The sequence below is a fragment of the Podarcis cretensis genome, assembly GCF_951804945.1.
Source record: "Podarcis cretensis genome assembly, chromosome: 7".
Taxonomy (NCBI): Eukaryota; Metazoa; Chordata; class Lepidosauria; order Squamata; family Lacertidae; genus Podarcis; species Podarcis cretensis.
In genome coordinates, this window is record NC_137176.1 from 31097867 (window position 1) to 31111783 (window position 13917).

Below are 13917 nucleotides of genomic sequence, written 5' to 3' on the forward strand. Positions count from 1 at the left end.
AAGCACAAACAGAAGTCTACGCTTTGTACAATAAACATGTAAATTATTATTGTTCCTGCTAATAGCAAATTCGGGTAGCTGAGTGTTGACAAGATTGGAGCCAAAACAGGGCCAGCCAAAACCAACCAAGAGGGAGCAGCTGTTTTGGTGATCCTTGAAGTATGCACAAGTATGAACCTCCATAGGAGACAAAACCCACAAAAAAAGAACAGGCAGATGAGGAAGGACTCAGTATGCTCTGTGACGTTGAAGGAACACAGAATGTTGAGGATCAGTTGCTAGGGGCATGTAAAAAACCATGAAAGGCAAGGAATGACCTGCTTAAGTCCATAGCAACTTATAGGTTCCTGGGTTGCTGGATATAACTGGATTGCTGAACAGCAGCACTCCTTTTGGGTGAGGAAATATTGCAACCTTTCATTTCTCTGAAATCCACTTGGGGCCCCAGTGCATGAACTGTTGGCATCCATCCGTTGCAAGAAACAATGGGGATGGCTCATTAAGCTGCTCAGCTGAGGTGAGGAAAGAGCATGATGTGTCCCCCAGCAGAGGTTCTACCCCTTCCCTGACACCTCCAACACCTCAGTGCATGAGTACCTATACAGAATTCTCAAGTATTTTCTTCATGGTTTTCAGTTTGGTAACATAATGCAACTGCTTTCTTCCAATGGGAAGGCACTGCTGTTTCAACAACTGACTCATAAAACTCCATTTCAAAGCAGTTCCCCTTAAAGGGCAGAGGGTCTCAAGAACCAACCAGCCAATGTCCATAGTATACTTTGTGACCCATGACAAATCTATCTATCTTTCTGCCAGTCAAGCATCACCATGCATACTTTAAGGTAGTTTTGTTTATATTGTGATTAAAATAATAACAATTAAGGGTTCATTATTTCCCTGCTGCACCTACATTTAAACCTCAAAAAAAAAAAGAAAAAGAAAAAGATTCCAAACACCAGGAAGAAAATACCCCTCCTTGCACAGGCCTGCCTTTTCGTCATCCTTTTCATTTTTTTCTCTTTAGTTTTGTGTCCTTGCCATAGACAGTGCACATCTACTGGGGGGGGAAAACAAAACAAATTCAAGTGGGACTTGGATTTGCCTTGTAGTTTATAACCTTCTGTGTAACAAGGCTACTTCCCCATTCATCACACAGAGATGGGAAATGTCATGAAGCATACACAATCCACTGGGCAGAAGTGATTAACTTAAGACTGACTGAATTGAGCCCTTTACTTATAGATAAAACGAGGCATCAGTAACATATAAGACAGTGGCAATAAACAAAAATATAAGTCTTTATGGGAGTGCAGGCTTTACTGTAGTTACTTAAATCAAGAGGACTATTTATCATTTCAGATGTGCCTCCGTTATGTTATTGACAAACACATCTGATCCATTATGTTTGAGATTCTCATTTCTGTTCTCCCCCAAAAAATAATGATAAAGAATCAACCCACTTAGTGAGCACAGGGCATCCAATTTCCTCACCAAACTTGCCTATGACTTAAGACAAGTAAGTTTGTGTGTGTGTGTGTGTGTGTGTGTGTGTGAGAGAGAGAGAGAGAGAGAGAGAGAGAGAGAACTGTGTTTCTCTTCTGTTGCAATGGAACAAGCATGTCAAGGATGCTAAATGAGCTACAGCACACCATTTTCAGTAAGCTCAGCAGGGTTTGCCAATGTGGTACCGTTCTGATGTTTGCTGCAAGTCGGAGTCTAACAATATCTGGAGGGCATCACATCGGCTGCTTCTGCACTACGTATTTAAGAGATTCTAGAAAAATGCATATCCTTCTCCTATGCTATACTTATTTCAAATTCAGCACACCTCAATACTCTCATGATCTATGGGAATGCCCACAATCAAGGAAATGTGAAAGGCACAGCATGGTCTCTGCTTAAATATTACATAAACCTCTTAGAGATGTGTGTTTGTGTGTGTGTGTGTGTGTGTATACATACATTAAGTGGTATATAATCATTATAAATAAAGTTATTAATGTTTTATCATTCCCTTTATGTCTGACATTTGGGTGTGAGGCTGAATATTTAAGTAGCAAAAACAGTAGCAGAAGGAGGAGGTATCAATGAGCAAGCCAGATGAGAGGTTACAGAAAGACAAAGAAGTGTTCATATTTTCAGGCTAGGGGTTTCATCCTTTGGAAACCAGAGTCTTCAGACCGGGGGTGGAGTGAAGCTTACGAGAGGGGGATCTGAGGAACAGACTCATAAGGCCTCAGTTCACCTGTAACCACTAAATTGGACCAGACAACAATTCGGTTGTTCACAGATTGCTGGATGTTCCGATTCAGGGGTAAAGGGTGTGTTTTCCAGGGGAAAGCTGTGGGGCAAACACAAAACACCTCAGATCTGTGCCTAGAAAGAACGATACAAGCAGAAAACTGCTTAGACTCAGACAAAGTGTGGAAGAGCCCATAGCTGCTAATCATGGTGCTATCCATGGTGCTGAAGCTACTGGTTTCCCTCGACCCCATGAGTTTCTGATACGTAAGGTCAGAGCAACATGGCTTGCTGAACTGAACAATGAACAGGAGTGGAGCTCCAACTTATTCAACCCTAACCTCTAACTTTGTGGTATGCATTGTTCAGCCAAGTTCTCTATTTTTGTCATTTTCTATAATAATACATTCCTAAAAGGTAAAGGTACCCCGACCGTTAGGTCCAGTCGCGGACGACTCTGGGGTTGCATGCTCATCTTGCTCTATAGGCCGAGGGAGCCGGCATTTGTCCACAGACAGCTTCCGGGTCATGTGGCCAGCATGGCTAAGCCGCTTCTGGCGAACCAGAGCAGCGCAGGGAAACATCGTTTACCTTCCCACTGGAGCAGTACCTATTTATCTACTTGCACTTTGACGTGCTTTCAAACTGCTAGATGGGCAGGAGCTGAGACCGAACAACGGGAGCTCACCCCATCTCAGGGATTTGAACTGCCGACCTTCTGATCGGCAAGCCCTAGGCTCTGTGGTTTAGACCACAGTGCCACCCACGTCCCTTACATTCTTACCTATGGTTTATTCCTACATTGTGAACTTTTATTCATATGTTTTTATATTACAGTATTTTTAAAAAACAAACAAATGTGGAATATACTTCTGACTTAGCAAAACAATGATCCCATGTCACTTTTTAAAAAAGAGGATCTTAAGTCCAAACAACCTTTTGGTTCTAAATGTATGTTCAATGATAAGAATAAGGATTGCATTGAACTATGGAAGACTAGACTCATTTAAATTAATGTGCCTAAGTTAGTTATGCTCCAGTGGATCTACTAGCATTGGCTACAGCCCAATGTTTCTGACAGCTATTAGCAGTATGAGAGAAATAGTAAGATTTTGGGCTCAGCCATTGCCATAGGAATAAATGTATAAACAATGAACACTACAATTTGCTTATGGAGCCAGACCTGTATTTATTTTTATTTTTATTTTTTTGAGAAAATCACAGTTGCCATATACAATCAGAAGGTAAAAAGAGAAATACTTACATGTGTCTTCACATCACCATCAAGGATCTTGCTATTTCTTAGAAACTCAGCTACACTCCCCTTTATGATCCTATCAAAGGCTTCGACATACGGTGCTACATCTGCAGGAGAACAGAACTTCACTAGATCTGGCTGAGAAGGTTCATACATTTTGAATGCTTTTACATCTAAGATTAAAATGCAACACGACTGGAAGATGTTTCATAGAAGCATTTCTACATCAGAAACCGAAACAGCAGCATGCGATTTGAGTGCTGGCCTGTGGCATTTATTTAGTCATTCATTTTATCAAATTTATTTATGTATTAACTTCATTTCCTGCCCTTCCTCCCAAAGGAGCTTAGGAGTGGAGAACAGAAAGCAATAAAAATAAAATAAAAATGTATTTAAAACAATTCCATTACAGATGCACATTAGGAAAGATCAACTACTTAGGCCTTTTGCCCCTGAACTGTTTCTATGTCAGCTGATCATTATAAGAGCTACTATTTAAGAACCAGCACCTGAGTTTGTTTTATCCTCTCCCTCCCCCCATGGCCCCTTTCCATTGTGTGTCATTTTTTAGATAGTAAATCTGTAGGCAGGGCCTGTCTTGTTTTAACTGACTGTATGTAAGCCACTATGGGAGTCTCTTTGGCTGTGAAGAGCAGGGTACAAATGTGCTAAACAAACAAACAAACAAACAAACAAACAAACAAACAAACAATTAGACAGATGTCCTTCTGGGCTTTTCTCATAAGGGAGTCTTAGATTAATAACCATGAGTACTGCCTTGAGTGAAATGTATTTGAATGCTAACGTGTGTGATCCAGTGTAAAGCAGAAAGTATTTTGAGAGGGTAAAATGTTTATTTGTTTGTTTCAATTTATATACCACCCTATATCTGCAGGTCTCAGGGCGGTTCACAGAATGAAATCAGAATATACAACCACAAAATACACAATCAAAATAAAAACAACAACAACCCCCAACACATTTTAAAAGGAAATAGGATGCCAATTATTATTATTATTTTCATCTGAAGGTCACAGGGTGGCTTACAATATCAAAACACAAATGACAATAACCATTCTTTTCACTTGCAGACTCTCAATATTACCTGTGAATAGGCTGTTTTGTATCATTCTTTTCTCTCTCCCACCTTTAAGCTTAAAGAATTTCTGGGCTTCCATTCATCTGACAAATGCATGTTCTCGCATAGCCTTTCCTTGCATCCTCCTCCTCTACAGGTATTTTATGTTGAACAAAACAATGTCTATTTTGTGTGTGTTTTGTTTCTTTCTTTTAAAACAAGTGCCAGGTTTCAAGGTGAGTTCAAATGGTAGCTACCAACTCTGCTTCCCACTTTCAGGATTAACTTCTTGATTTATGACAGCATGTTTTAGATTCTGATAAACCACTCTGTGGTTCTGCAATTAAATCCAGTTTTAACTCAAGTAAGAGAGGGAAGATGCTGTATTTCATCAAATCCTTGGGAAACAAAATGAGGTAAACCAAAGAGGATAATTTGGTGGTTGAAGCTGTATGCTGGTTTGTGAAAAATGACCACACATATACGAGGCAAGGTCACAGAAAACAAGGATATTGAGCAGTTCCAAAAATGTCATAAACATTTCTCCTTCTTGACCTTCTTTCTCGTTGCTGATCGCATTCTCTTTCCCCCTCTTTGCTTTCTCCTCTTTCTTAACAGATTCTGCCACTTTTTCTTCTCCTCTTCGTTCTTTTGCTTCTTTGACATTTTTCTGTCATTAATTCCTACTTCTACTTTAGCACAGTTGAATGTCCTTGGCACAAGTCCAGCATGTTGGATGCCTGAATGCACTACATGTAATAAGCTTAAGCTCAATATCTTGAGAAAGGGGATAACTGGGTGGTTTTATTAATTATCAGTTACAAGTTTTCCGCTGAAGGTTCTTCAGCTAGTCAGGCTCCACCCCCTTACCCCCTTTTCCCAGGATTATCTCTAAACTCCCACCCCAATGCTTCTTGTGAGGAAATGTCTCTAAATTACTACAGTCGCTATACTGTGTAGACTTATGTTTTCTTTTCTTCTGTTTTTCCTTTTACTTGCTGAGCAGAACTCTTTATCCTCTTTGATTTTTCATGCCTCTTCTTGTTGTCATTCTGTTCTTCGCTGATCCCAGTTTCCCTATCATCTCAGTCATCTCCTTATTTTTGTTATAATTTCATTTCCATCTCTTCTTCCTTTTTCGGGTAGAGTGACTGAAGAAGAAATGTACTTTTGTACAGCTAAATTATTATTATTATTATTATTATTATTATTATTATTATTATTGAATTTACATTCTTGGGAGGTCTCAGGGCGGTTCACAGAACAAAATCAAAATATAAAACCAAAAGAACTAAGGTAGAATTTTAACACATTTTGGGGAAAGATTGGTAAGCCAGATCCTTGACATTTGGAAATGCCTGGTAGAATATGAAGTTACCCAAACCTCCACAAGTTTGTGGGACTGGTGGGTTAAAAACAACACAGTTCCAGTGGAGAATCCCCTACCTACCAAATTCTGGCTTCATAAAGAGATTTGCCTCAGGATAGGAACCGGGAAGGAAAAGGTTAAATTCTACCACTCCATGCCTGCTGTGATTCTAGTAATGATCAACCCCTCCAGCTATGTGCATGTAATGATGCCAGTGCATTATTTAAAGGCTGTGTGTTAAATAAACATATGCTAATAGATCTAGTTTGGTTCTGAGAGGTAGGAGTGCTGGGTTGCAGCAGTGAGACTGTGACTTGTGCAATTTCAGGGGAGCTGCATGGGTAACAGTCAGAGCAGGAGGTCTGTTAGGAAATGCTAAATGCTCTCAGGCCTGGATCTAAGCCCAGGGTTACTTCCAGGTTATTTCTTGCGTCTCCCCTTTAAAAAGCGAACAAAGACATTTCGATACATTCATCTGTGCATTCACAAGCTGTTATGATAAGGCAAATGAATGAATACTGTGAAAATTGCACTAAAATATGGCTTACAGCATCATATCAATGCATGTGGACATAGTTATAATAACTTTTGAACCAATGTATTGCTGTGATAAGTCAGAATAAGCAAACAAATAAAAGTAAATAATAATGAGGCTTACATTTGTATGCAACATTAAACACATGCAGAACACACTGTACAGAACAAATCTCAGGAAGTTAGAAAACAGAACCAGTATCTCTTCTGCTAATTTCTGTCTGATTCAGCAGTTATTCATTATAAAAAAAACCACAATCGAAACAGTAACACTGAAAGATCAATAGACACTTGAAACACTGGGTTGTATCGAAGGGTGTACCTCATGCTGACAGAAGACTCTTTGATCTAGTGGAGACTTCTGTCAATGGACTGGGGAGGCCATTTTTCCCAATTCCCTCTCCCATCCTACAGTCCTCATGGTGATCCCTGGAGCAGATTTTGGAGCTGCCTGGAGACCACTGGAGGAGAGGGTACCATCAAAAATTGCCTGCCTTTCTATTCCACTGATGGATGTCTCTGCTAACTCAAAGAGCCTTCTGTTAGTACAAGGGACATTGCTAAATGCAATCCATTGACAACACATTTAATAGAAAAATCTTTTCCGTGGTCCATTAAATTATAATTATAATTAAAGCTGACATCGGCCATTTTCTGTCTGAGCCCACAAAATATTCCTTATTGCTAATTTAAGAGCTGGGTGGGGGTGGCTGGGAATCATCCAGCTTCTTTTAGAACAAATGCTACCAGCACATGGCATTTAGTAGTTCAGTTCCTAACATTCAAAATTATGCATACGGCTTCTTGAAAGATGGAACCATACCTCCATTGACGCCATTGACAGTTCCACATTCCATCCCAGCAAGCCTGTGTGAATCTGATAGCAGAGATTCAAGCCTAACCACAGCATTCTCCAACCTCTCAATCAAAGCCATTTCTGCCATCCTGGAAAAGCTAAACAAAGGCACAAATAATATTAGTTGTTTCATTTCATGTGTGAATTTCAGAGAACTGTATCTCCTTCATACAGTTAACAGGTACTATCATCAAGGCTTCTGTGGTTTTTTTTTATATCATGTTACAAATATATTTGGCTGTTGTTGCTTTTTTAAAAAAAGGATTTCAACAGTTAACATTTGATTTCTCTAATATAACATAGAAACAAGTCAAATATCCCGCCTTGACCAAGTACTATAACCTCTGTAACTTATTTCACAAGTTTCACGCATTTCACATTTTTAATGTAAGGTGGTGAACACTTTAGCCTACTACGTGAAGCATCCCATCTAGGCATGTAAGTCTCTAAGCATCGTCAAATATGCAATACTAGAACTCTTACTTAAAAAAATTTTTTTTACAAAGTAAGACAATCATACTGAGATGTCATCATAGCACTAAGTATATTGTTCCATCAGTCCAGTGCAAGCAGTTCTGCTTACCTAACATTCCCCCCCTCCCTCCTCCAGAGCAGGTTTGGGGAGTGGGGGGGGGGGGAGTCCCATTGCAATAGTAGGAATCCTTGTACAGGCTTCCACTAGTGCAATGGGTTAGTTGAATACAGCCCTTGTCTTTTCAGCTGAAGAAGTGGCACAGCAAGAATTAAGCCCTAAGGCTGCCACCCTAAACACATTAACAGGGAAATGCTATTGTGAGAGTGTATGTGGGGAGAACCCATAGCAGAGCAACCGCCACGTCCAAAACCTGGCCAAGTAACTGCAGTCAGGGAGGAAGGTAGTTGCTTCTTCTTTTCTCCTTTCCACCCCTCCACCCATTAACTGCAATGGAAGAAAAGGAGTTATGCCATTTCTAGGGCTGATGTAGTCTCTTAAAGGTTACCAACCCTGTCATCGCTGTTTTAGTGTGACAGGAGTTGTTTTAATTTTCTTGCTAGTCCCATTAGTCTTTGTGAATGAACAGCCACTAAATGGAAATCTCCATCCACCCGTGCATGCATGAGTGCGCCCACACACTGCAAACCACGTGGTTTGCCGCAGGTGATGGGCACTTCTGTTTTTGAACAGCAATTCCTTGTAAATGCATTCATATGGAAGTGCTTGCTTTTTTACACTTAGGAATAATAACTTCTCGTACTGTAGCAACCAGATTGTCAGTCTCTGTTAGAATGATTGACTTAAAGTTACCAAGGCAACCATGCTAGTCCATGCACCTGATGTATAATGCTGCTTTTTATTTTCTCTTTGCAACCAACGAAGTGTAACATTTTAAGTATCTTCTCCACCAATGGTCATGCAGAGTTTAGAGTACCCTTTCCCTCCCATGCATTAAATGGAGACCTTTTCTTGTAATTAAGCATTCTGAAGGGCTTGTAATCCATTTAATTACATGCCACTAGTCCAATTACTGGAAGCAAGCAAATTGCCCTGCTGAACTCTAATAATGGGAACATATACATGTATATGTTATACCATGGATACTAAACTTAAGTGACCAGATCAAAGAAGAAGGACTGGTAAATCTAATATCTATTTGAAAATTGAATTGAAGACAATTAAGAATTTTTAAAAAGATTTTGAATAGTATTCCAGCAATGATTCATTATTATAATTATTTGTCATCATATATGGAAAAACGGGCTAATGATCTTTTGTCTAAAAACATCAGCATAACACCTGTTCCAACTTAAAACTGCTTCTTACAAGCATTGAGACACCTCTCTTATATATACACAATTTGCCACCAAATAATGATATTTATCTTCTACATATACATCTTACATTACTTCTAGGACTACCACAATTACTTGTCCCTAGTCCTGTAGATTTCACAGTTCATTCCATATTGCTGGACAATCCAACAAGTTATTCCAGAATCCCAGAACAACTAGTGTAAAGAGGCTGCATACCTTTCATGGTAACTGCATCTTTCTTCTTGAAGAGAAACAGACTAAAATATCCAGTTCAAATCCGGCAACCTCCACACTCACTACTATTTGCAAGTAAAGTGGGGTGGCTACATTTTGCTCAGCATGAAGTAAACAATAGCGACAAATCAGGTTGGGGGGAAAGTAGTCAGATCTCAATTAAACTGTGTGTCAATAGAAGAGGCACTCAAAATAATAACCTCAGTATAACTAATTGTATACATAAGGAAATAAATGATAAGCAAGTTGCCAATGGCCTTGAACTGAGTCAGCTGTACATCCAGGAAGAGAACCAAAGCATCCTATGTTCCAGGAGCCTATTGCAAAAGAATGAAGAATATTCCAAAGAGCATTAAAGGAAGCCATGGTGGGCACTAACAGACTACCAGTATTTTCAGGTGGGATTCAATCACCAAGACTATATTACACTGGCTCTTAAAGACCTATATTGGCTCCCAGTATGTTTCCGAGCCCAATTCCAAGTGTTGGTGCTGACCTTTAAAGCCCTAAAAAGGCCTCGGTCCTGTATACCTGAAGGAGCATCTCCACCCTCATTGTTCTGCTCAGACACTGAGGTCCAGCTCTGAGGGCCTTCTGGCGGTTCCCTCTCTGCGAGAAGTGAGGTTTACAGGGAACCAGGCAGAGGGCCTTCTCAGTAGTAGCGCCCGCCCTGTGGAACACCCTCCCATCAAATGTCAAGGAAATAAACAACTATCTGACTTTTAGAAGACATCTGAAGGCAGCCCTGTTTAGGGAAGTTTTTAATATTTGTAGTTTTATTCTGCTGGGAGACCAGCCAGATTGTCGGGATATAAATTATAAATAATAATGGGTGGGATATAAATAATAAATTATTGTTATTATTATTATTATTATTATTATTATTATTATTATTAAATTTTAGTTGATTGGGAGGTTTTGCATAACCCATTTCCCTCAGACTTTTTGAGAAGAGGAATGCGATGGGTGAAATGCCTTGGAAATTGTAAGATAACACTTGCTTTGACCTATGGTCACCTAACCTTCCCACGAACGAACTACAGCAAATGCTCATTAAGCAGATTGTCTGGAAGCAACCTGTGTTTGTCAATTCTCCCATCATGTCAAGGCTTCCCCACTTCAGCTTCTTATCCATTCCAAACTAATGATGCCTTTGCACCAATCTATGGTGCATCCAGACCCAGAATACTGTGCGCAGTTCTGGTCATTGCACTTCAGAAAGGCTGTTGCAGATGGAGAAGGTGAAGAAAAAGGCAGCCAGAGTGATGCAACTCCCCTATGAGCTAAGGTTACAAACCTTGAGACTTTGTAGTTTAGGAAAGAAAAGATGAGAAAGGGGGAACACGATAGAGATACGGAAAATTATGCACCGTATGTAAAAACTGAACAGACCACTTCCCTCCCTCTCCCTCATTATACTAGAACACAGGGTCAGTCAATGAAGGTAAGTGCTTTGGGGATTCTGGACAGGTAAAAGGAAACGATTCCTCACTCAGTGCACAGGTGAGCTGTGGAAGTTGCTACCACAAGATGTAGTGATGGGAAAGCCTGGAAAGCTTTAAAAGGGAATTAAGACAAAATCACAGAGGCCGAGGCTGTCAATGGCTACTAGTCATGATGGCAATGGTCTAGTGTCAAGGGCACGTGCCTCAGTTGCTGGGGATCATGACAGAAGTACTATTGAGCTCAGGACCTCCTTGAGGGCTTCTCAGAGGCACTTGGCTGGCCAGTGTGAGAACAGGATTAGATATGCTGTAAGCCGCCCAGAGTGGCCAAGGAAACTCAACCAGATGGGCAGGGTATTATTATTATTATTATTATTATGTCTTTGGTCTGATGCAGCTGGCCTATTATTATGTTCTTATCCACTAATCCACTCCTATCATTCACATTTTCCAAATGGCACAACACCTTCAGTACCTAATAAGCAGGGCTTTGAATCTTCTGTTATGCTAGAAGAAAGCTTGATTTGAACCAGCAAACAACTAAGACTACTCCAATTGGCTATATATAATATATATGGAATAGTGTTGTCCCTTAGGTATATCCTTTCACTGCTGCTAGAACCACGGTCCACGCTAGACACCCAAGGCCAGTAGTGCATTAGCCTTAGTGCAGTAGTGAATAATGCACAGCCCCTTTTCATTTTTATTTAATTAAGAGAACATCTTTTATTCATGTGCCAGCATTGACAACACATCCTTCAGAGCAGCACTCAAGGAAGGAGTGAATGAACCACAAGTCCTCTGATGACCATTCTATAGACATAGGAACTAACTTTATTTTGTTTACTTCTATAAGGAAAAGACTTACATACATTTCAAAAGTCTATGTGGTTATATGTGATATTAAGCAGTTTTATAAGGAGCTGAATTAACTCAGTGTTCTCCACAATTTGGATGATTGGCTTTATATTAGGGAGAAAAAATGGATGCAAGTACAGTAAATAAATTCTTGTAATTTAATAGAAAAATGAATCACATCACCTAGCACTCCTGCTTTTTCTTGTGGTGACTTAAACAAAGCTTTATTTATAACTGTGTTTTGTTTTTTCCTCTAACAAAGGCTTTCCTGTAATATACTGTCATGTTAATAGAAGTCAGTACAGAAATTCTTTCTCCAAAACTGAATCTAATTTGCTAACAAATGAACCTGACTCACTATCCTATTCCTGCAAACAATCCCTGCAGCTCATAAAATTACAATAAAAAAATTATCTATATTTACACTCTTGGGATTATTCTGGACACTCCACAGAAAATAATATATATTTCCCCTAAAACACCCAGCTGTAAACCTTCCCCAAATCATCACCCACACTGTGGCTAGGCTTGGGGGGGGGGCGAGCCATCCAGTGGTTAAAAGAGGTTTTCTTTCAGCAGGGGAGTAGTGAAGGATGACACCTTGCGCGAATCTGCCACGCCCACAAGTGCCCCATTGCCACCCTGTGCCCTAGATGATTCACAGCTTCTTGAGAGTCCAGTGTTGTTCCCTAAACAGATTAGGCGAAGTGAACCATTACGAGCATCCCTTAGCAGAAACCTAAGCACTGCAAACAGCCAGGTGGTTGCCTTAAAAGGCGTGAAATAAGACACGCAGGCAGGCACGCATCAGTCACAGACCTAGAAATGCCGCTGTCAGGTTGCCACCCTGCACCAACCCCGAGTGTCCCAAAGGCGAAGCCCAACGACTCAAAGGCCAACAGAAGCCCACGCGTTTTCTCTCCCCGCTGCTGTGGGCGGCTATAGAAACAAAATCACAGCAGCGCGCAAGAAACAAGGCACGTCCCTGAGGCCTGAGCTGCAGAACCAGCGCAGGTCAAAGCCCACGATGGGGAAACAATCCTCCTCCCCCGCCCCCCCCTCCGGGAGGCATGCCAGGTGCCCATTGCCAACACAGTTAAGAGCTGTGGCGTTTTGCCCTGAATAAAGAGCCGGCCGCTAGTCACACCCACACCTAGATGCGATCCTGGAGGGGGGGGGACAAAACCTCCAGGTTGGTCCGTTAGAGTCGACCGGGCCCCTCGAAGCTGCAGGCCACGGCTCCCCATGGGCGGGGGAGGAGGGAAACGAGGGAGAGAGACGGTGACCCAGATTAGCCCTTCCACACACACACACACACGAGAGAGAGAGAGAGAGCCAAATCAATCCCCCTCAGTAGCTCGCTCCCGATTCCCGCCCCCTCTGGCCTCCCACGCCCAAGCAGAGGGGCTGCGGCGAGAGCCACCAGGCAAGGCCGCTCTCTGCGGGGGTCTCTCTCACGCCCAGCCAGCCCCTTCCCCGCATCTCCTGCACGCCTCCCCCCCCCCCAAAAAAAACCCCGCTCCCCTCCCCTCCGCCCTGCCCATCCCTTGCCTGCGACGGAGAGGGGGGCAACCCGCCTCCCAACAGACGGCTGGCTCGCTTCGCCCCTCCCCGCCCCTTGCCAGCTGCTCTGGAATTACCTGTTCGGGTGAGCCGGGGAGCCTCTCGTTCTCCTCTCTCTTTGCGCGCGGAGGAAAATCCGTGGCGGCTCCCTCGCGCTCCTGCCGGCCCCCCTGCGCGCTCTTTCTTCCTGCCTTCCCCTCCTCCTCCTCCTCCTCGATGTGAGCTGGTGTCACTCACAAAAGCCGCGCAGGAGGGGGAGGGCGGGAAAGAGAAAGAGAGAGAGGGAGAGAGATGCAGCCCCGGCGGGCGGTTTCCGGGCGCGCCAAATATAGGCAAGTCCGAAAGGAAAGGGCGAAAGAGACAGAGAGAGAGAAAGAAAGAAAGAAAGAGAGAGAGACGCTGGCGAAGAAGGAGAAAGAAAGCGAAAGGGGTGGGAGGTGGGGAAGAGAGAAAGGTGCCTCTCAGCAATATCGGCTCTCCGTGGTGAAAGGAATGGGGACGGGGGGGGGGCGCGGTTGTCACGTAGCCCTTAGGAACAGGCGCCCGTGGGGAAACCGAGGCTGGGGAGGGGCCGGTTGCGAGGCGAGGGGAGGCGCGATTCTCGGGGGAAAGGGGGCCAAGGCAAAGTTTGCCCAGGCGCCTATGGCTCCCCGTCGAATCTGGAACCCCCATTCCTTGGTTTCGTGGTCC

General features: G+C 42.5%; 1 protein-coding gene across 2 annotated transcripts in view; it reads right to left on the minus strand.

The window, feature by feature from the left end:
* The window catches only part of CAP2 (cyclase associated actin cytoskeleton regulatory protein 2), a 39585-nt gene extending 25898 nt beyond the window's left edge, over nt 1–13687 (minus strand). The window contains exons 1-3 of one of the 2 annotated variants that reach the window (XM_079983293.1): nt 13305–13687; nt 7304–7434; nt 3506–3606 (exon numbers count right to left, since the gene is read on the minus strand). In XM_079983293.1, the coding sequence (XP_079839419.1) occupies nt 3506–3606; nt 7304–7424 (222 nt within the window). In that variant the 5' untranslated portion in view covers nt 7425–7434; nt 13305–13687. Of the gene's footprint in view, nt 1–3505; nt 3607–7303; nt 7437–13304 lie in introns of those variants that run through there. The other variant, XM_079983295.1, reaches the window with a different exon arrangement.
* Nucleotides 13688–13917: the final 230 nt, after the last annotated feature.